Source organism: Gobio gobio (assembly GCF_949357685.1).
Source record: "Gobio gobio genome assembly, chromosome: 1".
Taxonomy (NCBI): domain Eukaryota; kingdom Metazoa; phylum Chordata; class Actinopteri; order Cypriniformes; family Gobionidae; genus Gobio; species Gobio gobio.
The window spans coordinates 34,823,432-34,851,197 of record NC_137097.1 but is presented as its reverse complement, the minus strand read 5'-3'; the positions used below and the strand labels follow the sequence as shown (position 1 = coordinate 34,851,197).

General features: G+C 39.6%; 1 protein-coding gene across 5 annotated transcripts in view; it reads left to right on the top strand.

Moving 5' to 3' along the window:
• LOC307136106 (CASK interacting protein 2) overlaps positions 1–27,766 on the top strand; it is an 87,706-nt gene that overhangs the window by 38,180 nt on the left and 21,760 nt on the right. For all 5 annotated transcript variants that reach the window (XM_079832886.1, XM_079832885.1, XM_079832884.1 and 2 more), the window contains exons 4-8: positions 10,211–10,308; positions 11,633–11,778; positions 12,272–12,367; positions 16,842–16,972; positions 22,760–22,868. In XM_079832886.1, coding sequence (XP_079689012.1) covers positions 10,211–10,308; positions 11,633–11,778; positions 12,272–12,367; positions 16,842–16,972; positions 22,760–22,868 — 580 coding nt within the window. The remainder of the gene's footprint in view (positions 1–10,210; positions 10,309–11,632; positions 11,779–12,271; positions 12,368–16,841; positions 16,973–22,759; positions 22,869–27,766) is intronic.

Genomic DNA, 27,766 nt, shown 5'->3' with positions numbered 1-27,766 from the left:
GAGGAAAACAGGAAAAGGGGTGAAAGGATGTAGTTGAGTGTGCAACACGATCATGCAGAGACCTGTATCACTTATTAATGGGAATAAAGTACATAGACTCACCCATGTGTGTAGGCAGAGGAATCTGAATCTTACGAAACATGCAACATATCCAGTTCATACTCCAAAATAATAAGCAAAAATTAGAAATATTTTTAATAAATTTTATAAAGAAAATTAAGCTACTTTTTAGGACCATTAGGGTTTAAAAAAAAAAAAAAGTATATTGTGACTATAAATTAATAAATAGTTCCCACAACTTACTAATACGTCAGCATGTTTTACTAATTAATCCCCTTGTTGTTTTAAGTAAATCATGCTCATGATATAATAATTGGTTCCCTCATTTTCTAAATTGTGCACATGATATAATAATTAATTCCCTTGTTTTAGTTCAATCGAAATGGGGGAACCAATTAGTACAACCTGGTCGTGGCCATGATATAATAAAAAGATTAAAGGCACAATATGTAAGTTTCGCCACCAGAGGTCGCTTATTCAAAACAATAGCAAAGGCGTAGCTTGATGAAGCCGTGAATGAGCGTGGAATTATGGGAGTCGTTGCTTCACCTCCACAGCCGATGGAAAGCAATCCGACGGGCTCAGGCAGAAATCATGTTCATGGATGAGCAAATGTATTAAAGTTTTATTAATGTTACTTTGGTATGAAGCAGGTCTGGCTGAGAGCCCGGGACATTTTACCTTGCTGTTTTTATTTTATTATGCTTATATGCCACAGTCACTCGCATTTCTTTTTGTTGTTTATTTTTAGGGCTGTAATCTCCCAGTCGATTAATCAATTATTAGTCGATACGTTCTGGCTCGACCAAAATTCTGATTGGTCGATTTTTTGCCGCGTTCATTTCATTAGTTTTGCTGCGTTCATTTAATCAGTTTTGCCGTGCCGCGTTCATTTAATCAGGTGGAAAGCTAATTGCTAATGGGGGTGTTTTGAGAGCACCCCTGTTTCACAGGTAACAGTCTGCCTTCAGAACACCCCCCTTGTTCGCACTTATTTTGGATTAGCCCAACCCACTGGAGAAGAGAAGTCTCTCGCGGGTCCTTTGTTCATTCCCGCTGGCTCAAACGCACACCCATAGCAGTAAACTTTAGGAACGCCCATCAACATACACATGAGGGGAAGCGTCACAACACCGCACTAAGTGGATCTGTACTGTCAGTTTTGCCGCGTTCATTTCATCAGTTTTGCCGCGCCGCGTTCATTTCATCAGGTGGAAAGCACTAATTGCTAATGGGGGTGTTTTCAGAGCAGCCCTGTTTCACAGGTAACAGTCTGTCTTCAGAACACCCCCATTGTTTCCACTTCTTTTGGATTAGCCCAACCCACTGGAGAAGAGAGACAGATTGAAGAAGGCTAGTTTTCTTGTATATTATTTATTTAATTGTGAGCGTTTTTTCTGCTCTTGATCTGGCTTGTTTAATAAATATTCATTTTTTATTAAAGTGGACGTGCCTTTTGTGTTTAAGAGTAAAAGCTTTAAGTTAATAGTCTATTCGTGTCTCAGCCGCGAAGCTGAGCTCCTGTTCGAGCTGCACAGAGTGGCTGAAATGATACTGCTGTCAGTTATTATAATACATATGACAAAAACAATTGTCTAAATTATGTTGCATATTCCTCAAAAGTTCTTGTGATGATATCTAATTGACAGCACATAGTACTATATTCTCGGAAGTCATAGGCTATGATATTGCGCAGGTGCACGTGATGCACCGCTGTCAGAGGCGACAGACTCGTGTGTCAGACTCATTTCAGTGCAAAATAATCAGCTCAAAAACGATTTAATATTCTGCAAATAGCCTACTAGTTTTTTATGTTTATTTATAATTAATTTAGGCAGACAACAAGGCTACCAAGTACTGCGCACTGTGCGCAGCTTATTCATTTAACGTTTTTTTTTTTCCTAACATCAGTTTAGTCGATTTTTAGTCGAAAATTTCAGGACTTCAGTCGACCAAGATTTTCTTTGGTTGATTACAGCCCTATTTATTTTACAATATAAAGTTACGTTTAACATCCTCTCCGTGTAATGTAATGGGAAGTGAGACAAATTCAACAATCAAATTACACTTCAAAAATGTTTACCCAAAGATGGTTTCTGTCATTTTAGGTAGTTTTTATCACGCTATTATAAGTTCAAGTGTTCATTTTTTAAAATAAGTTTTGTTTTAGTTTGGTTTGGGTTTATTTGATGCTATAAAAACGGATGTGTGACGTCATGATTGACAGCTGTGATTGACAGCTTCTCTGAACGAAGTTGTCACTGAGGCACCAACAGACTTTCTCGGGAGGAGATTGGAGCTTTGACTTTAATTTACAATTAAGCACATTTCTCACCAAATTTCCAAGACTGGAATGCAAAAATAAATAAATAAATATATTAAAATATATATTATATAACATAATATTCACAATATTGTAAAAAGTATTAAAATTGTTCATGTATTTATATGATCCCAATCAAATATTACAGTATTTTTTTAATAATGCAGTGATTTAATTAGAATGGGGTAATGGAACTCACAACAGGGGATAATGGAAATGCGTGGCAATTTTTTGTCAAAATGTGCTTGATTATTATAAACAAAAATCCTAATAGTGATAAAGAAGTCTTTGTTTACTCTAGGGTACACAGTTTTCTTTTGGGTTTGAACATATTTTCGTCAGATACACCCATCTAAACGATGTTGGAGTTGCAACATAGGAGAACCCTTGTTTCTGCATGCCACCTAATGATGACTTCAGCATGCATCATAAACTGTACTTTTGATTGTGAAAGTTTGTAATATTTTTGCATGCACAGGTCTGTTAGTAAAAGTGAAATGCAGGGTTTGGGGGGGTTCAGCAAATAATAGTGGTGTAGCATTTAAGGTTTTGCTTGTCTGTGAGACAAATTAGTATTTGAGCCGCCTTTGACTTTCTGGGGAACTGTTGGGATTTGTATGGGGGGCGTTTCCATGGCAAACGTCCTGGAATGTGTGTGAATGAATGGCCAGGCCGGTGTGAGAGGGACTCTTTGGAGCCCTGTCCTTTGTCCAGCCAGGGCCGCGCTGCCAGGACGCATCAAATCCGTCCTGACATCCCGCGAAATGAAGGCGAAAGTGGACAGGGCTTGTAACACAAGACCCTCGCTGAGTTCTGGGAACTTTTCCGAATTGTGTGTTTGTGGGTAAATCAACAACTGCTCAATATCGCTGTGGGCAGTCACCGGACTGTCTGACCCGCTTGTGATATATCCTGGGGTGCAAAACTCTGTTTTTGTCTGGTGTGATGCCGAAATGCAGCCAAATCTTGTAACTGATGAAGAACATGATTTCAATTAATTGAACAAGTTTCGTTGTATGTTTGAAACATTTTAAGTATTAAGTGCAGTAATTAACCCTTATTGGCATTTAATTGTAGCTGAATACGTTTGTTTACAGTGTTCGAGAGGTTTGGAAACCGCTTTATGGTGTACCTGTACTAACATATTCCCTTAAGTGTGTATTGTAGGCAAGGCTCATCATTAAGGATGGCCCAAGGCCAGATGACAGTACTCACACTTTTCCTGTTGGGCCACAAAATCTTGGTTGTTTTTATGACATTTGGTTTTCTGTCATGTATCCAAAATTGTTGCTAATTTTGCTCATTTAAATTTTTGCTTGGTAGCTATTTAAACGTATTTATATTTTAAATGTATTTCAAGAGTTGTTGTAGTAGAGCACATTTGGAAGTCTGCAATAGCATGTCAATTTATAAAGGTACGTATTAGTTGTGCACAATTAACTTTTTTTTTCTTGCATGTCATGTGCGGGGCTCCGTATCAGTGATGCGCGGGTTGATCCAAAATGAGCGGGTGCCCGCGGCCACCCGCGGTTACCCGCGGTTACGAGTCATCCAAAAATATTTTTAATGATATTCGGGTCACGGTCGGTCGGATCGTCAATAAATCCTTATTTACCTTTTGAATGTTGAGCGTTATTAACTTTTGAATAAATGCTGACGCGGGACAAAATGCCCGATTTCCCAAAGCGTTGAACTGAGCAATGCCATTGTACCATTTTAATAGGCTACTTTTAAACGCATTTAAAGTCAGTTTTATGTATTTTCTGAGAGGGGGCGGGATTTTTGTTGGGAAAGTCGGGGGAGAGACGCACACTTCGATTAGACTGGATAAACACATGCAGCATCTTAATTGTTAAGAAAATTAAACGAAATAAATGAATAAATCAAGCCTGTATTAACACTAGGCTATATCATACAGCATTCAGAAAAATAACAGTTTGCGCTCCTAAGGGCTTTCACACTTTTCCAAATGTTTTCCAAATGTGGGCTGATGAATTCTTCAAGCCGGGTCGAAACATAAACATCGCGTTCATCAATAATATGCATCTGGAGCTGAAATGGAAAATGATGGGCCGCCTCAAGAACTGCCTGCTCTCGCTGCTGCACCTCTGAGCACCACGCCAGGGCCTGAAACATTTTCTCAATGGCCCAATGAGCTACGATGAGCATTTACTACTTTTAAAAAATGCGGGTCAGGAAGCGGGTCGGGTACAATATTTTCTTCTTTTTTTTTGCGGTCCGAGTTGCGGGCGGGTAAGTTGAAAACGTCGGTCGGGTGCGGGTTGTTTATACATTGACCCGCGCATCACTGCTCCGTATACAACAGTACCCACACGAGCAGTCTATAGATTATCATGACAGAATATGCTAATCAATGACTTGAAGATAGTTAACTCCTCATCAGCTACATAAATTCATCAACTAACCATTTAGGTACCATTTAGAAACATCCTGTAACATTCTACATGTTGTCACTTCTTGAGTCTCTCCATAATTATCCGACTCTGATTTGAACATAAAAGGCTGAACAGTTTCTGACATTTTCAGTGTGTGTCTGCGTGAGGTAATCGGAGCTGCTAACATGAGCTCTTGAAGCTCCACCCTCTTCTTGAAAGAGCAGCAGCTCATTTGCATTTAAAGGAACACACAAAAATGTCGCGTTTTTGCTCACCCTCAAAAAGTGACAATTTTAACATATAAAAAAAAATATCTTTGGGTTATTTGAAGGCTAAAACTTCACATACACACTCTGGGGACATCAGATACTTATTTTAGATCTTGTAAAAAGGCTCATAATATGACCCCTTTAACACTTTAACTGATTTCTCATTTTCCATGCAATTACACTAAATTGAGACAAGCTTAAAAGCACCGTAAAACTAGTCAATATGTGTTTTAAAGCCATATATAATTTGAGCAATAGGCTGAAATGTAAGTCATTATTCACTACCCTAGTCTACCCTAGCTCTTCATGGCACATTAATGAGAGAAGTAGCGATGTCAATTTTATGAACAAATTATTTTTTTGAGTCAGATCTTTTGAATTATTTGCTTCTTTTGGTTCACAAAAAACTGAATTGTTCACAAATTGGACTGATCTGGCTCTCCACTCAAGGGTCCAGTATTTAGCTGTCCACTTTTATGATAATTTTATGGTGGTTTTGCTTTACTTTTTAAGCTTAATAGCTTCGGTCCCCATTGATCAAATTCTTTATATGAACTCGTGAACTGAACAACATGAGGCTGAGTAAATAATGACTAGGGATGCACCGGTTGACTGGCCAAATATCGGAACCGGCCTGCAATAATTCGCGAACATGTCACTTGTGTGTTACAAATGGAAACTGGAGAACTGAGGGAAGAGACGAGATACGCTGAAGGGAATGAAGAGCCGCTTTCCTGCGCGAGCTGAAGTTGCGTGAGCCTACCTCTCCGCGCCCTGCACAAGCGTAGATAGTGGGCGTTTGTTCAGCTCAGCTTCTCACGTGTTGGATCGGATGAGAACGAAACAGACTGCACTTTTGAAATGAAATACTATCAGTTCTGTATAGGATGATAATCTTTATTTTACCTTAAAATTACATTGACTTAATTTGATTTAAAAAGCACCTGCTGCTGCATATTCGTTTTTTTTCGTTGCACTAAACATTATTTGATTTAACATTTTGGAACAATTACATACTTTGGTTTTATTTAATTTCACTGGTAAAGACTTTTTTTCTTTACACTGAATTTAAAAACAAATGCTGATTTAAGTAACATAATTTTTTGGATTGCAGAATATGCAGTTGTTGCCTTTAATTTCCCGTTGATTTCAGATTGCGGACTTGTTTTCATTAGCCAAAAGCCAATTTAGCCTGTTAAATACCACATAAACATCTTGTTCATGTATACTTTCATTCTTTTTTTGTGTAAAAAAATAAATAAATGGGAAATCGGTATCGGAATCTGCCAGTTTTCTTGAAAAAAATCGGTATCAGATTCGGCCATGTAAAATCATGATCGGTGCATCACTAATAATGACAGTATTTACTGTGTGTGCCTCCTAATCATCAATGTCATTTGTATTTGGTTATATTGTTGATTTAGGCTAGGATGAATTTCATCCCGACTCCCTGGTAAAGTGGGCGTCCAGTCCAGATCCAGTGATTAAGAGAGATGAAACAACCTCTCACTTCAACAACGCATCTTTCCTCACAGCTCCCAGTTTATTTTAGTTTTTTTCCTAGAAAGCTGATGGAAGTGTGTGTGGAAGTGTGGAAGAGAAGAGTACAGTCTTCTGTTCGCAAGAGAGAGAGCTCCTTTACAACACAGGTTTCTTTCACCATCTACATCCCCTCACAGGGCTCTCAGGCCCGGCCATCAGCGGGTCAGGTAGAGGTACAAAGAAAGACAGCACAGGGGAGTGATTGTGCCATCTACCCAGAGCCCCACACCTCATAACCAGACCCACGCGGAATATGCAGACTCTTCATGCACTGTTACTGGGATGAAATCTGCGTGCCTGTGAAATGAATATAAATGTGGTAAAGTGCATTAAACACAACTGAGAGTACCACCTAAAAGTGTTATCGAGTAAATGCATATTATCCAATGACCCCCATGATGGGGGTTCCAATTCTGCGGAAAATTGAGTTCTGCGGGCATAGGACCTGTGTGGGCCTGCTCATAACACAGCTAGGGCCTAAACTGACTCTCTTCCTCTCCTCAAACACAAATGTCCCAGTTGTGAGGCTGATTTTGCCCTCCTCAGATTCTGGAGTTAAACTTGTGATGTTATGCCTTTTGCTTTGTGCCATGGAGCCTCTGGCAGTCTCCATTTCCTGCCTTAACCTGCCCTCTTGTTGTAGTGCCGTGGAATGTTTGTGTAATAATTGTGTATAATGAACTCTACTTTAATAGAATCTTTTTAGTGGCAAACTACCAAGACCAATGGAATTTGTTTTTGGGACTTTCTTGCAAAGTTTCAACAAAGTACAGGGATTGTCCTTTTGGAGCAGGGACCTTCTGGTTTATAGTCCTGAGTTTTAACCACTATGCCACATCACCCCCTTTCATCCACCACTTCAAACTTAGAATTAATTATTCATTTTCAAACCTTCACAGCTGTCACACCATTTCTCATGAGTGTCAAGAGCGTCCACTGTGAAGACACTTAGCTGATTTACATCCGAGCCTTTCCGCTAAGCATGGCAAACTGTGTGATTCAACACAATGTGAGAGTCTGACACCAGCTTGTGATTCCGAGGGTAGAAAGACCTTGCAAAGTTCCATCTCTTCAAAGGCACAGTCGGCAAAGTGTTTTCCCTCAGCTGGAGTCTCAGTGTGTCAACTTTAGCCATCATATTTATCCAGTCTGATTCATTTCCACTCTACTTGTCTGTACTGATCCATTTCACATCTAATAGACATAGCTGTCTGCTCCGAGAAGCTAGTCTGAGGCCATGGGTTCAGGAAATGAATGGCTCCTTTGGCTAACCCCATATGGTTTCGTATTGAGTAAAAGCATCTGACCCTCAGCTTTTAGTGTGATAAAATGTTGGGCCAAAATATCTGCATTGCAAAGTAGACCGCATAAGATGTTTCTCGATGATTCTTGATAAGATGAGTCAGGCATGTTGTGGGTTAAGGCAAAGTTTCCAAACTGATGCTGCAGGCTTCTAGAAATGTAGGATTTGTTTCTTGTCCAAGACTTCCAAAAACTTGCTTTTTAAGGCATTGTAGCTGTTCCCTAAGATCAGCAGCATGATTGCTCTGCCTTTTAAGACGCCTTCTTTTGGCAAATTTCTAAAGCAGGATTTCATATATTTTTTGCAAAGAAGGCAATCCCAAAATGCACTCTTTTGAAATCAGCTGAGTCTCTTAGTCAGTCAGCTCTCTTAGTTAGTCAGTCATAAAAGTAATTCAGGGGGTTAATAAAGGTCTTCTGAAGCAAAGCGATGGGTTTTTGTAAGAAAAACATCCATACTTAAAACTTCATAAACTAAAATAACTAGCTTCCGGCAGACGGCCTACACATGACGACTTATGCCAAAAGAGTAACTCATGGCGTGATGTAGGAGTAGCGTAAGCTTTGACGCCTCTTGCGGTTCAAACTAATAGAGCTGGGCAACAAACTCATGCCGCTCTTCTCTTATATCGAAATCCTCCAACATTTTTCTTTAAAAATTTAGGTTATGTTTCTTGTCCAATACTTCCAAAAACTTGCTTTTTAGGCATTGTAGCTGTTCCCAAAGATCAGCAGCATGATTGCTCTGCCTTTTAAGATGGCTTCTTTTGACAAATTTCTAAAACAGCATTTCATATATTCTTTGCAAAGAAGGCAAACCCAAAATGCACTCTTGAAATCAGCTGAGTCTCTTAACCTGTTCCTGAAGAGTCCTTCACGAGGTTCTGCAATGCTGTACACTACATGACTTTTCTGAACAGATTTTAAAACACTAGGCATCATACACTTGCTGACTTTCTAAATGGTTTCAAAGAAAAACTGAGCATCATACAGTAAACGACTGAGGATCACACACACTACCAGACTTTCAAGTTGTTCCGAACGCAACAAACTCACACCGCGTTTCTAGGAGACACATGACAAATAACAACAATATGTATTCTAAAATCAGCTCAGAATATCATGTTTAATATCATCTGACTGGGTGGAATCAAAGTCTGAAGCTAAAACATCAGAGTCCGTGCTTATTATACATTATGACATTTTTTGTTAAATTTGTCAACTCCAATTGACCAAAATCTGCAGACTGGCTCTGATTTTCTGCAACTAGCATTGACTCTACCAGATTGCAAATTGGGGCAAAAGTTGTATAGTGTAATCCAGTGTAATCTATATCGGTAATTTATAGAAAGGCTGATCATAGGTTTTGCAACAGAGCTTACCTCTTAGGCATAAGAGCAACAAGTCAGATGTTCCCTTATTTTCACTGTATCCTTTCATGCATCCTGATGAAATAGTCATTGTTTTAGTAATGACAGCCAAGCTGTGACTTGACAATTAAAGATATTAAGGGGGTAATGTAGGTTATTTGGCCACCGGTGCACAGTTTATTCCAAAAGCGCCACAGCAATGTTGTACTTGCCAAGTCAAACTTGGCTCATTCTTTATGGGGCCACTTGTGCCTCAAGTGACAGCTTCCCCTTCTAAAAGTGATATGTTTGCAGTAATGGCTGTGGGTGAGGACTTCACTAAGACAAGATTCTGGAAGGAGATTTACGTCCGGGACATCTGAAGCGTTTGTGGAGGGGTGGTTGAAGACAGCCCCGTTACTCTTCTGTGAGAGGTCTTGCTTTGGTTTCGGCATGTCCTAACAAAATACATCCACCCCAGACAAGAAGCATTTTCATTTGTCATACTTCAGTAAACATCAGATCATATGAGGGCGTCTGTGCCCAGAGGACACAGATTTTTATTGCCTGAGCTTGTGCTGAATTGAATATATCTCCCCCTTGTCGCCCTGATTCTTTTTTTGACTCAAGAAACCTTGTAAATTTCAGACTTTAGTCTCTAATTGTGCCACAGCCTGAGCAATATGAGGCACTTTTACAAGACGTTGGTTTGTTGGCAATCTTGCATGTACTGTTGTTTTTTTTATTTTTCCATTCTCTTTATGACCACACATGGCCTCAAGTGTGGAATGAAGAATGTGTAACTGAGCTCTTGTATCAAATTAAGCTGATAAAAGTTATTGAGTGGCTTCTTTATTATTTGGCTGTAGCTTGCATCTTTCCCAAAAGTACTGTTGCTTATTTGTCAAACGTTTTTTTTCCCACCACTCTCTCCATCTCTTTAAAGTTTTCTGTTTCCCCCCCGCTCAGGTTTTCAGCGTTGCATCATGCTGCTCTCACAGGGACTACGGAGTTGCTGTCCCTGCTGTTGGAAGCTCAGGCTGTTGTGGACATCAAGGACAGCAACGGTTAGAACTGTCTCCTCATTAACTTTAGCTATTCCTTTAGTAAAACTGTCAACTGGCTGTGATTTATTTGCATATTAACCCAGGACCTCGTAACTTCAGTCTGATAGGAGAGCTCAACCTTCCCTTCTGTTAACCTGTGCACAGCAGGGCCATTCAAAAGTGAATTAAGAATGCTTATTATATTCCAAATCAATTCCTAACAAACATGATGTATAATAATATGAATTTGAATAATTTGAATTTAAAGCAGTAGAATAGAAAAATGGAATGTAACACATAACATAAAAAAACCAATCCGTATGAATTACCCATAAAAACATACAGTATGTAGTAGCTATTTCTTGAAACATTTGATGACTTTAATTCACATTCTAGAGGCCTGTTCACACCAAGAATGATGACTATGAAGATAACAATAACTATATTAGCGCCCACACCAACATATTATATTGTTCTGTTTATTATAAGCACATGCTGCAGTTTTGTCGTCTGCCACTTTAAATGCTCAAGCACTTTAAAGCAGGTTGGATTCAGTTGGGAAAAAAAGAGATTCCAATGACATTGTTTCTGTGTCTTGTTATCGTTTTAGTTTTGGTATGGACTATTCTTTAACATTTAGAAAAAAAAATTAAGACTATATCTTTATCAGTATCAGTATCATTATAGTTATCATCCTTGTGGATAGGTCTAAAAGGGTTAGTTCACCCAAAAATTAAACTGACCCCATGATTTACTCACCCTTAAGCCATCCTAGGTGTATATGACATTCTTCTTTCAGATGAATACAATCTGAGTTATATTAAAAAATGTTCTGGCTCTTCCAAGCTTTATAATGAGAGTGAAGAGATGGGAGTTGAGATTTTGAAGCCCAAAAAAGTGCATACATCCATCATAAAAGTAATCTAGGGGGTTAATAAAGGCCTTCTGAAGCAAAGCGATGGGTTTTTGTAAGAAAAAGAACAATATTTAAAACTTATAATAAAAACTAAAATAACTAGCAGACGGCCTACACATGACGACTTGCACCAAAAGAGTAACTTGTGGCATGATGTAGGAGTAGCGTAAGCTTCTAACGCCTCTCGCGGTTCAAACAAATAGAGCTGGGCAACAAACTCAATCATTTATTTTGAAAAAATCTTCTTTTAGACTTCTAATTCAGAATTCAGACTGAAGTGTTTTGTTTTGCTCTATCCTCTCCATTTTTGGGTGAACTATCCCTTTGACACATGAATTGAAAAGGAGCATATTCTTAAATTTTGCTCAGTCTTGTACAGAGCTCACAGAACTCTGCATCAGATTGAATTGTGTATGTTTTGTTTTGCAGGTATGCGGCCGCTGCATTATGCAGCATGGCAGGGTAAAGCTGACTCAGTGCTCATGCTGCTGAGATCAGGGGCTGCGGTTAACAGCGCGTCCCATGATGGGCAGATTCCACTGCACCTGGCCGCTCAGTACGGACACTACGAGGTGGTGCGTATCCATTAGACCACACTCAGATTACTATTATCAAACACGTCATATGTCAATGAACAAAGAGCAGAGCAGTTTAGCACTGTGGCCTCAATGGGTCGGCCTGATATTGTTCCATGTTTTTCGATTACAAATCTTTCCATAATTGCTTTGTTTAAATAAGTGGTTCCAAAAGCCAGCCGGGTCAGCCCACAGAGAAAACTGTCCAGTCCATCCCGGTTTGAGAAGCAGTGTTGTTGGTTACAGCACCTGTGAATCATCTGACATCAGATGACTGAAATGCAAAGAAATATGATATCTGCATTGCGACGTCAACAAGTGACCCCAGATGTGTTTTTTTTGTGTGTGTGTGTGTGTGTGTGTACAGTATTATTGAGGGATCAGGGAGAATCTGCCTGTTTTTATGATTATTTTCTCTCATGTCACATATATGAACTAAGATGATGGTACAAAAAAATAATTCTTAAATTTTTTCTCTCTCTCTGTTTATCAGTCTGAGATGTTGTTGCAGCACCAGTCGAACCCCTGCGTGCTAAACAAGGCTAAGAAGACTCCTCTGGATCTGGCCTGTGAGTTTGGCCGAGTGAAGGTCAGTCATCTCATCTCTGTAGGGACTTGTCAGTATTTAATTTCTAGCATGTTCATGGGCGTTCTTCATGTGCGATGGCATTTGTTACATCACTGTTACTATGGCTACTGTGATCTCATAAATGATGTTATCTGATGTGCAGGAGATCTCACAAAATCTGGCAAGAATATGCCCAGGCCATATTTCACCTCAAAATGTCTCCCCAAAAAATGAAGAATAAATTTTGCCTAAAGAAAATAAATCAGTCTATTTGGGCCATTAAAGTCTACATTCTTATTTTTACTGGTGATTCTCATTACTGTAATACAGTATTTTTTGCTGTATAAAATTGTTCATATTTTTCTGCTACTGAGGTGGGATACGGGTAAGGTTAGGCACAGGTGTGGTGGTATGGGTAGGTTTAAGGGTCGGTTAAGGTGTAAGGGAAGGGTCAACAGTGTAGTTATAGATGTAATTACTGAAAATAATCACAGCTGTAATTACATGCATGTATTTTGAATACATATGAGTACAATGTAAAACAATATGTACACAGTAACTGCAATGTATCAAATGATTAATTTAAATGTTAGTACATAGTAGTTAAGGACACTTAATATAAAGAGGGACCAAAAACGGTATACAATAATTGAAATCAGCATAATTGAGTACAACAAATACTACAATCTTGTATACATATTAGGACTCTCAATTGATTCAAACATTTAACTTGATTATTCTGATTTTTAAATGAATCTCAAATAATCAGTATGTACTGAGAAAATCCTCCAAATAAAGATCATTGTTGTGGCAGATGAAAAAAGAATTGAATAGATCTATAAATAATTTCATATAATTGAACATATGTCATTGGATGACAAAACTGGACTCTCTGTGAACTTTCTTAAACATTTTTTTCATTTGACATCAAACTTGAATTGTATGAATTGGTATGAAAATTCTTTATTGTGGAATGGAGGCATGCATGAATTAGGAACACGAGGAATGCATTACTTGTTAAATTTACTGCCCCAGTACTTTACAGTTTAAATACCCTATAAGGTTACACTTTATTTTGATAGTCCACTTTAAACATTCTACTAACTATAAGTAACTTTGCAACTACATGTCAACTAACTGTCATTAGAGTATTAGTTGACTGTCAGTAGACTGGTAGGTTATGGTTAGGTGTTAGGGTTAGGGTTCGGGTTAGTAGAATAAGTTGAATTTCAGTTGCTAAGTTACTTAAAGTCAGTAGAATGTATGTTGGGGGACCAACAAAATAAAGTTTTAGTAAATATTAATCAGACAGTCTACAAATACTCTAATGACAGTTAGTTGACATGTAGTTGCAAAGTTACTTATAGTTAGTAGAATGTCTAAAGTGGACTATCAAAATAAAGTGTTACCATATATAATATTATTGTTCTTTGTTATAATGAGAATTATTGAGTGGCAAATGAGTGGGAGTTTTTATGAAAATAAAGCAAAAAATCATAATGATTTTAAAATAGGCTTAATTTTGTAACATTTGGCCCTCTAGAGGATAAAAAACAAAACTACATGCATTTTGCGGAAGAAGATTTTTTTTGGTTGCGCTACAACAACCATTATGAAATGACCCTTCACAATAGATAATGCTTTACAATGAACTCTGTTCGAGAGCTACATATGGCAATGTATATGTTCAATAAAATACCTTACTCACCTGTTGCGTCACTTTTACAACATTTCAAATTCCTCAGTTCTCACCATCTCCGAAAAACCATGCCAGTGTTGATTCTTGTTTTATTACGGCTCTGTCGCATTCTCGCTTTGCCAGCAGACTCTCCTCTGTTTGGCATTTGTTTAAAACGGGTGATTCCCCAGAGGTCTGGATATTTAGCAGCTCCATATCAACCTTTTTCACTCGTTGTCAAAACTAGCCTCTGCCACTCCAACACTAGACATACACGTCAAAGTAGACGGAGCAACTTTGTTCTATTTTTTTAATATGACGAGACGCATGGGCAAGTGACGTATGTACGCAATTACAAACACTTCTAATAGGCTTACCATAGAGTGAATCACGGTAAGACAAAAACATGTATTGATGTATTGACTCATTATTAAAATGTTGTCAATTTTGAACAAAAAAAGTTACATGCTGTATCTTTAAAGGTGCAGTGTGGAAATTTGAGCAATTTGCATCCGCCCACTGCTCACCCCTCCCTTTCGAAACACATAGAGAAGCTACGGTGGCCGAGAAAGGACAAAGATGTCGTTGTCTGAGAAAGCAGAGAGTAGCTAGCGCTCTGTAGAGCAGTTTGTCCGTTTAGGGCTACTGTAGAAACATGGCGGCGCAAAATGGTGACTTCACTGTAGGGGACCCGCGGTGTGTGAAGATAGAAATGCCTCATTCTAAGGTAATAAAAACATAACGGTTCATTATGTAAGGTCTTTATACTCCACGGAAAACGTAGTTATGTATATTATATTTCATTTCTGTATCCTCATAAATACTGCACACTGCACCTTTAAGAGAAAATATACACTCTAAAAATGCTGGGTTAAAAACAACTCAAGTTGGGTTGAAAATGGACAAACCCAGCAATTGGGTTGTTTTAAGCAAACATTTAACCCAATTGCTGGCTTTGTCCATTTTCAACCCAACTGGAGTTGTTTTTAACCCAGCATTTTTTAGAGTGTAAATTGATAGTTTTCCTGAGAAAAGACAGTCCATGGAGATACGTGTTTGCATGCAATGACATTATTTTTCCTCTCTTCTCTCTTTCTGCCCTGGCTGTGATTTGTATTTTTCCTGTCTGTCCTGAGTGTCATTCATTCACTCTGGTTTACATGTTCTCGCACACACATGCCCAGTGGTGTGTGATTTCAGTTCAGCTGTGTATTTAAGCCTTTTGGAGGTGTTACTTTAATGGCAGTGTGTGTATGCGTGGTATTTAATCAGCTGCTGTATTGAGGTATCAGGGTGCGGCTGAAGCAACTGGATAATGTCTTTCTTTCTCACCCTACTCAGTGCTGCCTGCTTAGGGTGTGCCTTTAAAATGTACCATAGCGAGGCTGTCTTCAGCATAATCTATGATTGCTTTGAATATGTGGTCAATAAAGTCATTGTGTGCACGATTACAAATTCAAACTTTATTACTACCTGTTAAAGGTGTACATATACTCAATATTTGTAAATTTATAATAATTAGAACTTTATGAGTGTCTGTATTTTTGCCATGTAAATGCCACAATCCCCAGTGCAAGTCTGACGCATAACTGACGCTCAAATTGCAGAAAATGAAGAGAAACTCTATTAGCTTGTGGCCCAGATGTTTTTGGGTGTTAATGTTCACTGGGACACATTAACATGAGCTCATCCTCACCTGTGAGGTCTTTGAGAGCCAACACAAGGCTGTGTGTGTGTGTGTGTGTGTGTGTGTGTGTGTGTGTGTGTGTGTGTGTGTGTGTGTGTGTGTGTGTGTGTGTGTGTGTGTGTCGGTGTGTGTCCTAATAACCACATTTTCTCTCTTCTTACCAACTTTTCCAGTTTATTTTCTACACTTTCGTGTAATCATTTTTCTCTCAATTTAGTTTTAGCATAAACAACTTGAAATCGCTTATTATATGAGTAGGTACTTCATTTAAATTTTTTTTACTTCACGACCATTAAAAAAGTAAGTTCTATATAGTATTAATGTGTGTAGTATAAATGAAATTTGGACATACTACATCCGCCATGTTGTCTGTCACATGACCTATGGCGTCAGTTGTGTCGCTTCACTACCATTCATAAATTCTCTCCCATGGCCTCATGGGATAATAAAGTGTCCATCAAATGCTCACTTCAGAATCGCTTTTCGGACTTTTCACTGACACTTTTATGTGTACTGTGAATTCGGATATAATACACTTTTTTGGCATACTGATTTTCACCTTCAGTATAGTAGGGCAATATTCGATTTTGGACGGTGCTTACATTGCGTTAGCAAAAGTGTTTGTAGCTCACCTGGCTACCATTTATTCTGCTTAATGCCACCGTTTATGTAAGAATGGCTTTATTTCAATTGTTCTGCTTGTGCTTTAGGAATGAGGCCTACTGACAATAGTACAAAATGTGTAAATAAATAGTGATATTAATGGAATAAATAAGTAACTTAAAATATAATAAAATATTTTAGAGTTTTATAGAGTTATTTTAGTATTGTTTATACACTGCTATAATGTTTATTCATATTTAGAATTTTATTCATTAAATTTTTTTGTAATTTTTTTGGCTCTGAATAATTAATTTCTATTTTATTTTAATTTTTAGTCATTTAGAACTACAATTTAAACAGACTTATTTAATTTAGTTGACAAGGCACCATTTCTCATTTAAGGTCTATTTTTTATATTTTATTGTATTTCAGCTTTGTTTCATTTACGGAAAATTATGTTTAATAGTTTTAGTTATTAGTAACAACACTTGTGCAGAATATGCTAATGATCTCTGTCTCTTTTGTAGGTGGCTCAGCTGTTGTTGAGCAGTAATATGGTTGCGTCTCTGTTAGAGGGGGATCGGAAAGATGCTTCAGACTCAAACTTTAACACTCCTCTACACCTCGCCGCTCGCAACGGACACAAGGATGTCATCTGGTGAGCTCTTGAATAATTCAAGTGTGTGTGTGTTTAGCACATCTGTAGGCATCAGTCTCAGCTGTGTCGGGCTGTCCTGTCTCCCTGGAGAGCTGTATGTGTGCTGTGTGTTTAATGCATTGACATAGCATTTGATTCTCGGCTGATTTCAGTGTTAGTACAGAAACATGGCTGATATATTGTAAAAATTACCCATATAAAAATGATAATGGGATGAGCCACATTCAAAACTGATATCCACACCCGTGAACATTAGTTGAATTCTGTATTACAGTTTTTCTCAGTTGATTTGACACATTTCTTCCTAATAAATGTAGTTGCTCTCAAAACAATTAACACGGAAAACTCGTATGCTGGTAAAACAGTTTAATAATCACTGCATAATGAAGCACTGCTTTTATCAAAAATACTATCAGCAAAACTACAAGTTTCCGCTTATGTCACGCATTACAACATGCTTATATCATGCTTCGCAACATGTTACAGCACTGTTTACAACAGGCTTATATCATGCTTCAAAATACGCTTAAATCATGCTTCAAAATACGCTTATATCATGCTTCAAAATACGCTTATATCATGCTTCTCAACATGCTTATATCATGCTTTACAACATGCTTATATCATTCTTCAAAACACATTTGCGTCACTCTTTACATGCTTATATTATGCTTCAAAACACGCTTATGTCACTCTTTACAACATGCTTCAAAACACGTTTTCGTCATGTTTTTCAATCTGCTTATATCATGCTTCAAAACACGTTTACAACACTCTTTACAACATGCTTATATCATGCTTTAAAACAAGTTTACGTCACTCTTTATAACATGCTTATATTATGCTTCAAAACACGCTTACGTCATGTTTTTCAACATACTTATATCATGCTTCACAACACACTTACGTCACTCTTTACAACATGCTTGTCATGCTTCACAACACACTTATGTCACGCTTTACAATATGCTTATATCATGCTTCAAAACATGTTTATATCATGCTTATATCATGCTTCAAAACATGCTTATGTCACTCTTTACAACATGCTTATATCATGTTTCACAACATGTTTACATTACTCTTTACAACATGCTTATATCATGCTTCAAAACATGTTTACATCACTCTTTACAACATGCTTATATCATACTTCAAAACATGCTTGCGTCACTCTTAACAACATGCTTATATCATGCTTCGCAACATGTTACAGCACTGTTTACAACAGGCTTATATCATGCTTCAAAATACGCTTAAATCATGCTTCAAAATACGCTTATATCATGCTTCAAAATACACTTATATCATGCTTCGCAACATGCTTATATCATGCTTTACAACATGCTTATATCATTCTTCAAAACACATTTGCGTCACTCTTTACATGCTTATATTATGCTTCAAAACACGCTTATGTCACTCTTTACAACATGCTTCAAAACACGTTTTCGTCATGTTTTTCAATCTGCTTATATCATGCTTCAAAACACGTTTACAACACTCTTTACAACATGCTTATATCATGCTTTAAAACAAGTTTACGTCACTCTTTACAACATGCTTGTCATGCTTCACAACACACTTATGTCACGCTTTACAATATGCTTATATCATGCTTCAAAACATGTTTATATCATGCTTATATCATGCTTCAAAACATGTTTATGTCACTCTTTACAACATGCTTATATCATGTTTCACAACATGTTTACATTACTCTTTACAACATGCTTATATCATGCTTCAAAACATGTTTACATCACTCTTTACAACATGCTTATATCATACTTCAAAACATGCTTGCGTCACTCTTAACAACATGCTTATATCATGCTTCAAAGCATGTTTATATCATGCTTCAAAACATGCTTGCGTCACTCTTTACAACATGCTTATATCATACTTCACAACATGTTTTCATCATTCTTTACAACACGCTTATATCATACTTCAAAACATGCTTGCGTCACTCTTAACAACATGCTTATATCATGCTTCAAAACATGTTTATATCATGCTTATATCATGCTTCAAAACATGCTTGCGTCACTCTTTACAACAGGCTTATATCATGCTTCACAACATGTTTACATCACTCTTTACAACACGCTTATATCATACTTCAAAACATGCTTGCATCACTCTTTACAACATGCTTATATCATGCTTAACAACATGTTTACATCACTCTTTACAACATGCTTATATTATGCTTCACAACATGTTTACATCACTCTTTACAACATGCTTATATCATACTTCAAAACATGCTTGCGTCACTCTTTACAACATGCTTATATCATGCTTCAAAACATGTTTACATCACTCTTTGCAACATGCTTATATCATACTTCAAAACATGCTTGCATCACTCTTTACAACATGCTTATATCATGCTTCAAAACATGTTTACATCACTCTTTGCAACATGCTTATAACATACTTCAAAACATGTTTACATCACTCTTTGCAACATGCTTATATCATACTTCAAAACATGCTTGCATCACTCTTTACAACATGCTTATATCATGCTTCAAAACACGTTTACTTCACTCGTTACAACATACTTATACTTCAAAACACCCTTACATCACTCTTTACAACATGCTTATATCATGCTTCACAACCTAATTTGAGTCACTCTTTACAACATGCTTATATCATGCTTCAAAACATGTTTACAACACTCTTTGCAACATGCTTATATCATACTTCAAAACATGCTTGCATCACTCTTTACAACATGCTTATATCATGCTTCAAAACACGTTTACGTCACTCGTTACAACATACTTATACTTCAAAACACCCTTACATCACTCTTTACAACACACTTACATCATGCTTCACAACATGCTTACATCACATTTCTCAACACACTTATGTCACGTTTTTGTACCCAGTTACATGCAGCTTTACAAAGCGATTACGTCATGCTTCACAAGACGCTTCATGTCACGTTTCTCAACACACTTAAGCCATGCTTTGGTTCCAGAATCAAACACACGTACATGGTTCACAAAAATGCTTCTTACCATGCTTATGTGATGCTTCACAACACGCTTATGTGACAACACGATTTACAACAGTGCTTTACAACATGCTTGTACCACAACATACTTTACAACATGCTTCACAACACACTTCTCAGGTGTACTTACATGACGTTTCGCAACACGCTTATGTCATGCTTCGCAACATATTTACAATGCTTCGCAACGCTTACAACCCGCTTACAACCCGCTTACATTGCGCTTCACAACAGGCTTTACAACATGCTTAAATGACTCCACATCATGCTTATATCATTTGCAACACGTCATTCTTTATGTCATGCTTCACAACATGCTTATATACCGCTTCACAACACGTTTACATCACGCTTTGAAACACGCTTACATCATGCTTATGTCATGCTCCGCAACACGCTTACATCATACTTCTCAACACTTACGTCATGCTTCGGTGCCCGCTTATGTAGTGCTTTACAAATCGCTTACGTCAAGATTCACAACATTCTTCACGTCATGCTTCTCAACACACTTCAGTCATGCTTTGGTACCAGCATCACAAAACACTTGCACAGCTTTTTGAAAAAAAACCAACACTTCTTAGCATGTTTATCTGATGCTTCATAACACGCTTATTATTTCAACAACGCTTTACAATACAATTATACCACAACATGCTTTACAACATGCTTCACAACACACTTCTTAGCGTACTTATGTGACGCATCATGCTTAACAACATGCTTATTTAATGCTTCACGACACGCTTATGTCACACTTTACAACAAGCTTATATTATGGTTCACAACATGCTTACGTCACACTTCGTAACACGCTTACATCACGCTTCACAACATGATATTATGCTTCTCAACATGGTTATGTCAGGATTTGGTACCAGCATCACAAAACACTCTCACAACGTTTCACAAAAACACTTCTTACCATGCTTATGTGATGCTTCACAACACGCTTATGTGACAAAATGATTTACAATAGCGCTTTACAACATGCTTATACCACAACATGCTTCACAAAACACTTCTCAGCGTATTTGCATGACGTTTTGCAACACGCTTAAGTAACGCTTTGGTACCAGCATCACAAATGTTACGCTTCGCAAACACGATCAGAATAATTGGATTATATTTGATAAAAATTTTAGAAATATTTTCTAGTGGGTTAGTCAGTACTCTCTGAACTATTCATTTAAATATGACATATGTTTTGACTATAGTTTTGTAGATTTTTGTGATTTGAGATCAGACACACCCACTGTGCGATCCAGACACTGTACCCACACAGTATGGATGAGACTGGGAAAGTCCTGGTTCTAACAGACAATCAGCATTTTGTCTGTCTCTCTGACTCACGCTCCCCTGAAAGATCGTCCCGAGGGATAGGAGTGTCCCAGTCTCTCTAAATATGTGTGATCACCTCTATGTGTGATCTGTCTGAGATGAGTGTTCTTGTGAGTGGATTAAACACTGCTTTGACTCATCACTCTCACCATCGAAGACACACAGCACTTCCTGTCTCAGATCAAACTCTTTATCATCAGAGAGATTTACAGTTTTGAGAGACGCTTATGAGAGTGATTCACACGAAACATCAAAATAAAATAAAATAAATAATATATTACATTATACCAAATTAAACAAAGCCTGATTTAGGAGCACTATATTGTTTGCATCGTAACATTGTTTTCTTGTCAATTAAGCACATTTAGCAGCAAATTCTACTTATTGAGGAAACCTTTGGTAAATCATAATTACACATAATTTGTTTAAATTATGACATTAAAAGTCAAACTTTTAGTGTTTTTTATAATTTGACCTTTTATCTTAGACATATGACTTAGTATCTCATCATGTTGACATTTTATGTTATAATTCTGACTTTTTATTTCATAAATCATGCTTTAGGAAATCATATTTTTTTCTGCCGTGGTAGAATTGGGCTTCCATGCACATTCTCTTTTTATATTGTAATATTTAAATTGTAAAGTATATATTTTATATATTATAAGTATATTAGTATATATTTTATATAATATCATGTCAGTATTTATTATATTGCACATTTATTCTAATTTAAATATGTTGTATCAAAGTAATGAGACTGTAAGGATAATCACCACAAAAATAAAAAATACCAAAAAAACATCCTGATATATTACAGTAATGACAATTTGGAAGGGAATATGTGGTTAATTATCATGAATATAATGGCACAATGCCAAAAAGTAAAATAGGTGGTTCATTTTTAGTTTGCTTGGTCATGACATATCTGTCTGTCTGTCTGTCTGTGTATGTGTGTGTGTGTGTGTGTGTGTGTGTGTGTGTGTGTGTGTGTGTGTGTGTGTGTGTGTGTGTGTGTGTGTGTGTGTGTGTGTGTGTGTGTGTGTGTGTGTGCACGTTTTCTACGGCTGTCACGCTAACAGATCCCCTAATGCCTGCCATTCCCAATGCAGCACTGAAATTCCATCCAGCATTCCAACAGATGAGCGTCTCTGATTCTGCCTGATGTGTGTGTGTGTGTGTGTGTGTGTGTGTGTGTGTGTGTGTGTGTGTGTGTGTGTGTGTGTGTGTGTGTGTGTGTGTGTGTGTGTGTGTGTGTATATAAATTCCACAAGTCTGTGTGTATTATAGGCCCTTCAGTATGTAAATATAACACAGAGTGCTAAAGAGGATGTCGTCTCCTCTCTTTGGAGTAGTAGTAGGGTACTGCCACCAGTCCATTCATTCAGTTTCCATCTCTCTGTCTTCAGGCTTCTGCTGAAAGCAGGTATTGACATCAACAGAACCACTAAAGCTGGCACAGCGCTCCATGAGGCTGCCCTCTATGGGAAGACAGAGGTAGTGCGGCTACTCCTGGACGTAAGTTCATCCTTAATTTTTCAGAAATGTCTCTACTGCAAGGGTTGACAACCTTTCTGACAACCTTAAAATCACTGTGCCCTCTTCCCCCCAAATTAACTTTTTTATGCATTTCTGAACAACATTTCGAGAGCAAGAAACACAAAAGGAAAATAAATCACGACCCACAATAACTTTTTGTTTCACTTGGAACTGGAAGCACATCACATATTAGTTTCATGTTATCTGTAATACTGTAATATTTACAGGTGAGTTTAAAATGTACACTTATATTTAAGGTTTATAATTACTGTATATTTATATGTTATATTTATATTGCGATACTGTTCAAAAGTTCAGGCTCAAAACATTTTTTTTGACATTTATAATGTTACAGAAAGTTTCCATTTGTAAATGCTGTTCTTTTGAGCTTTTAATTGATCAAAGAATTCTTAAAAATGTATTACGGGTATCCAATATTAAGCATATTAAAAACTATTTTTAGGCTTTAATGTTCAAAGAAAACATTTTCCCATATTCTCCATTGTTGCAGCTCCTCTCTTCCCAGTCTGTCAGTAACGCTCTGTTTAGTTCCTACTAAAGACTACTAACTCAACTCAACCAGGCTCCGCCCCTTTCTGTGTAGGCCTATGTTGGGTGAGAATTATTGGACGGGAATTATTTAAATGAGGAATATTGTGATTTGTTCGTTCCTGGAAGAAAACTCAACTTGGAGACATTTCAGGGAGTTCAGTTCAGAAACAGTACACTGATAGAGAACAACTCTTTAACTCCCGTTGGAGGGACATTGAGCTTTGCAGACCTATTTCATGCTCAAACAGCAACATTACAAATGTAAAAAAGCATAACAGATTTAAAATATGTGTCCACTTTTCATTTTATTTGACATAATTACATATAATTGTCAGGGTCCTGCCCTGTCAGTCTTGTCTGTCTTGTGTCTGTTCAATGTTTCTTTGTTTGTCTTGTGTCTGACCACATGGTTCTGTCTTTGTTTGTGTTGGCCATGCGCTCCTCTCGTCCCACCTCCTTGTTTCCCTTTACCACGCCCCCTTGTTTAGTCCTCGTCTAGTCCTTGTTTGATTAATTGTGTTCACCTGATCCTCATGTGCTCTTCCCTTTTATATTGAGCTCATTTCCCTCTTGTCCTTGCTGGTTCGTTGTGTGCTTTTGTTGTATGCCTCGTGTCTAGCTTACCTTGTCCTGGTGATAGTAGTTTATCTCGTCTAGTATAGTTTTTGGTTACTTTTTCCCTATCCTTATTTTCTCTCTCTAGTTTCCTGCAACGTTACAGATTTAGTTTCTAGTTCCAGTTATTTATTTTTAGTTTTTATTTATTTAGCCTTTTCTCTCTTTTGAGAAATCTTTCTTCTGTTTTCTGTTTTGGATTCTAGTTACCTTGTTGGCATTTATTCCTCTTCTTAGTTTTTGCTTTTTGCTCATGTTTGTTTCTCTTGTTGTCTCGTCTTGAGTCTTGTGTGTTGTCTTGTGGTGTTTCCCGTCCTGCATCCTGGTCACCCTGGACTCTCCTGGTCTGGCAACCAGTCTGGTTTCACAGCAAGTCACATCACCTACTGTCAAGCCTGGTTCCTCGAGCTGCTGCCTCGTCTCCATCATTGGCCATCCCATCCCTGCTGTCTCTACCCTGACCAGCCACTTCTCCCATTGTGTCCTGCCCCTATTGTTTGGACTTTGTTCCCGTCTCACCAGTCTTGTCCTGTGTCAAATATTGTTAATAAATTTCACCCCCTGCTCATTCTGCATCTGGGTCCTCACTCTCAGTATCCTGACAGAACGAACCAGCCACGACAGGACCCAGCAATGAGCATCCGTGTTTCTCCCCCTGCGACTGCCCAAGAGAGACTGGCATTCCAGAAGGGATTGTTATCGCTTCGCCAGGAGGACCGGGAGGTACGGTCCTTTGCCCAGTTTTTCTGGACCTTGGCAAGGGGCCTGAAGTACCCTGACTCAACCCTTAAAGCGGCATTCAATCTCTGCTTGAATGATCCCCTACCACAATGGGAGATGGATCAGCTAGCGGTACTGGACTATTGGAATTTTGCTAATTACCTGCACCACCGCAAAGACTGGCAGATCCTTACGCCCCCGGAGTCTGATCACAGTGGCCAACCCGCTCTCCCACCCTCGTCGAGTCAAGTCCCAGATCATCATCTGAGTCCTACTGAGCAGCGACGGTTGAGAAGGAATAGGGCGGCTCGGACTGCATCTGTCTCTTGTTCCACCAAGTCAGTTCCGGCCATTCCTGCCCGTCCAGAGACCGTCGAGTCTGACGCTGCAGCCAGTCCAGAGCCAGTCGAGTCCTCCGCTCCTGCCAGTCCAGAGTCCGCTCCTGCCAGTCCAGAGTCCGCTCCTGCCAGTCCTCAGAAGCGGAGGAGAAGGAAGGCCAATGTTGGCAAGTCAGATGCCCTTCTAGAGGCCCCTAACCTGTTGGTCCAGGAGGGCCTGAATCAAGAGGCTCCGGCCCCAGAGACCAGTCCAGTGTCGGCTCCAGCCCCAGAGACCAGTCCAGTGTCGGCTCCAGCCCCAGAGACCAGTCCAGTGTCGGCTCCAGCCCCAGAGACCAGTCCAGTGTCGGCTCCAGCCCCAGAGACCAGTCCAGTGTCGGCTCCAGCCCCAGAGACCAGTCCAGTGTCGGCTCCAGCCCCAGAGACCAGTCCAGTGTCGGCTCCAGCCCCAGAGACCAGTCCAGTGTCGGCTCCAGCCCCAGAGACCAGTCCAGTGTCGGCTCCAGCCCCAGAGACCAGTCCAGTGTCGGCTCCAGCCCCAGAGACCAGTCCAGTGTCGGCTCCAGCCCCAGAGACCAGTCCAGTGTCGGCTCCAGCCCCAGAGACCAGTCCAGTGTCGGCTCCAGCCCCAGAGACCAGTCCAGTGTCGGCTCCAGCCCCTGTGCCAAGTCCAGTGTCGGCTCCAGCCCCTGTGCCAAGTCCAGTGTCGGCTCCAGCCCCTGTGCCAAGTCCAGTGTCGGCTCCAGCCCCTGTGCCAAGTCCAGTGTCGGCTCCAGCCCCTGTGCCAAGTCCAGTGTCGGCTCCAGCCCCTGTGCCAAGTCCAGTGTCGGCTCCAGCCCCTGTGCCAAGTCCAGAATCTGTCAAGTCAGCTCCTGCCCAGGAGTTCACTCAAGTCCTCCCACAGTCGATTGAGACGGTTGCAGTCACACCAGAAGCGGCCAGTTATGCGCTGTTCTGCCCCCAGAGGAGAGGGCATGCTGTGCAGTCAAATGCCCTTTTGGAGATCCTAAACCCACTGGTCCAGGAGGGTCCGGTTTCAGCGGTCTCTAATCAAATGGCCCAGGAAGACCCAACCCTGTTGGATCTGTATCCAGTGATTTCAGAGGCATTTAGTCTGGTTGAACCAAACCCTAAGCCACCTACTTCACCAGCTATTCCTGTGCTGAAGGAACCTGTGACTGCGCAGCCTGAATCACTTACCAGTCCTGTCATGGCCAAGCTGGGCATTCAAATAAACACCGCTACCTCAACGGAAACTGTTCCTGACCTGGCCATGGAGGCTACCTCAGAACAGCTAGCAAGCCCATTTGAGCCCTCAGAAACTGATGTCTGTCATGTAATGTTCTCAGAGACCATTCCTGTTTGTAATGTCATGTCCCTTGAAACCGTTCCTGTTCCAGCCACAGAGGCTTCTCCAGAGCATCCATGTCTTCCTGTTAAAGTCACGAGAACCGTCTCAGGGATATTATCCAGTGAAGTCATGCCCACAGAGACTGACCCTGTCAGTCCTGTTATTTCTCCTGAGTCTGCTTCTGACCTGGTCACGGAGGCCATTTCAGGGCATCTTTCTCTGCCCGTTATAGCCACGGAGGCCACCTCTGAGCTGCTCACCAGCAATGATTCGCCTAATGAAAGACTTCCTGCCAGTCTCGTCATGCCCACTGAGATTGTTTCTGCCACTCTCGACTCAGCCAAGAGGTCTGCTTCAGCCCTAAAGTCTTCAGCAGGGTGTATTTCTTCTAAATCTGATAAAGCCCTTGAAGCTGTTCCTGACATCACGTTTGTCCGGGAGTCGTCAAAACAGTCGTCATTACCAGCCAGTGCCGTTATGGCTCCTGAATTCATTCCCAAGCATTTCCCTAATCAAGAGACTTTCCCTGCATCTGTTCCTGACCCCAAACCCTGCTGGAGGTCCCCACCAGTGAAGTGGCCCTCGATCTCTAGAAGTGCCACTAATCAGTTTCCCGTCCCTCCCATCCCGTCTTTGATGTTGCCTGGCCGTCATGTTCCTCCAAAGCCAGCACCTCCATGGGCAGTTCCTAACCATACCGCTGGATTGACTCCTACCCTCCCTGCTCCACCCCCTCTGTTTCCTGGCTGTTATGGGACGCCGATGTTTACACCCCTCCTGCCCTCCCAGTTGCTACCCCCTTTGACTCCTTTGCCTCGTGTGGACGCCTGGAGGCGTCCATTGGGGGAGGGGTACTGTCAGGGTCCTGCCCTGTCAGTCTTGTCTGTCTTGTGTCTGTTCAATGTTTCTTTGTTTGTCTTGTGTCTGACCACATGGTTCTGTCTTTGTTTGTGTTGGCCATGCGCTCCTCTCGTCCCACCTCCTTGTTTCCCTTTACCACGCCCCCTTGTTTAGTCCTCGTCTAGTCCTTGTTTGATTAATTGTGTTCACCTGATCCTCATGTGCTCTTCCCTTTTATATTGAGCTCATTTCCCTCTTGTCCTTGCTGGTTCGTTGTGTGCTTTTGTTGTATGCCTCGTGTCTAGCTTACCTTGTCCTGGTGATAGTAGTTTATCTCGTCTAGTATAGTTTTTGGTTACTTTTTCCCTATCCTTATTTTCTCTCTCTAGTTTCCTGCAACGTTACAGATTTAGTTTCTAGTTCCAGTTATTTATTTTTAGTTTTTATTTATTTAGCCTTTT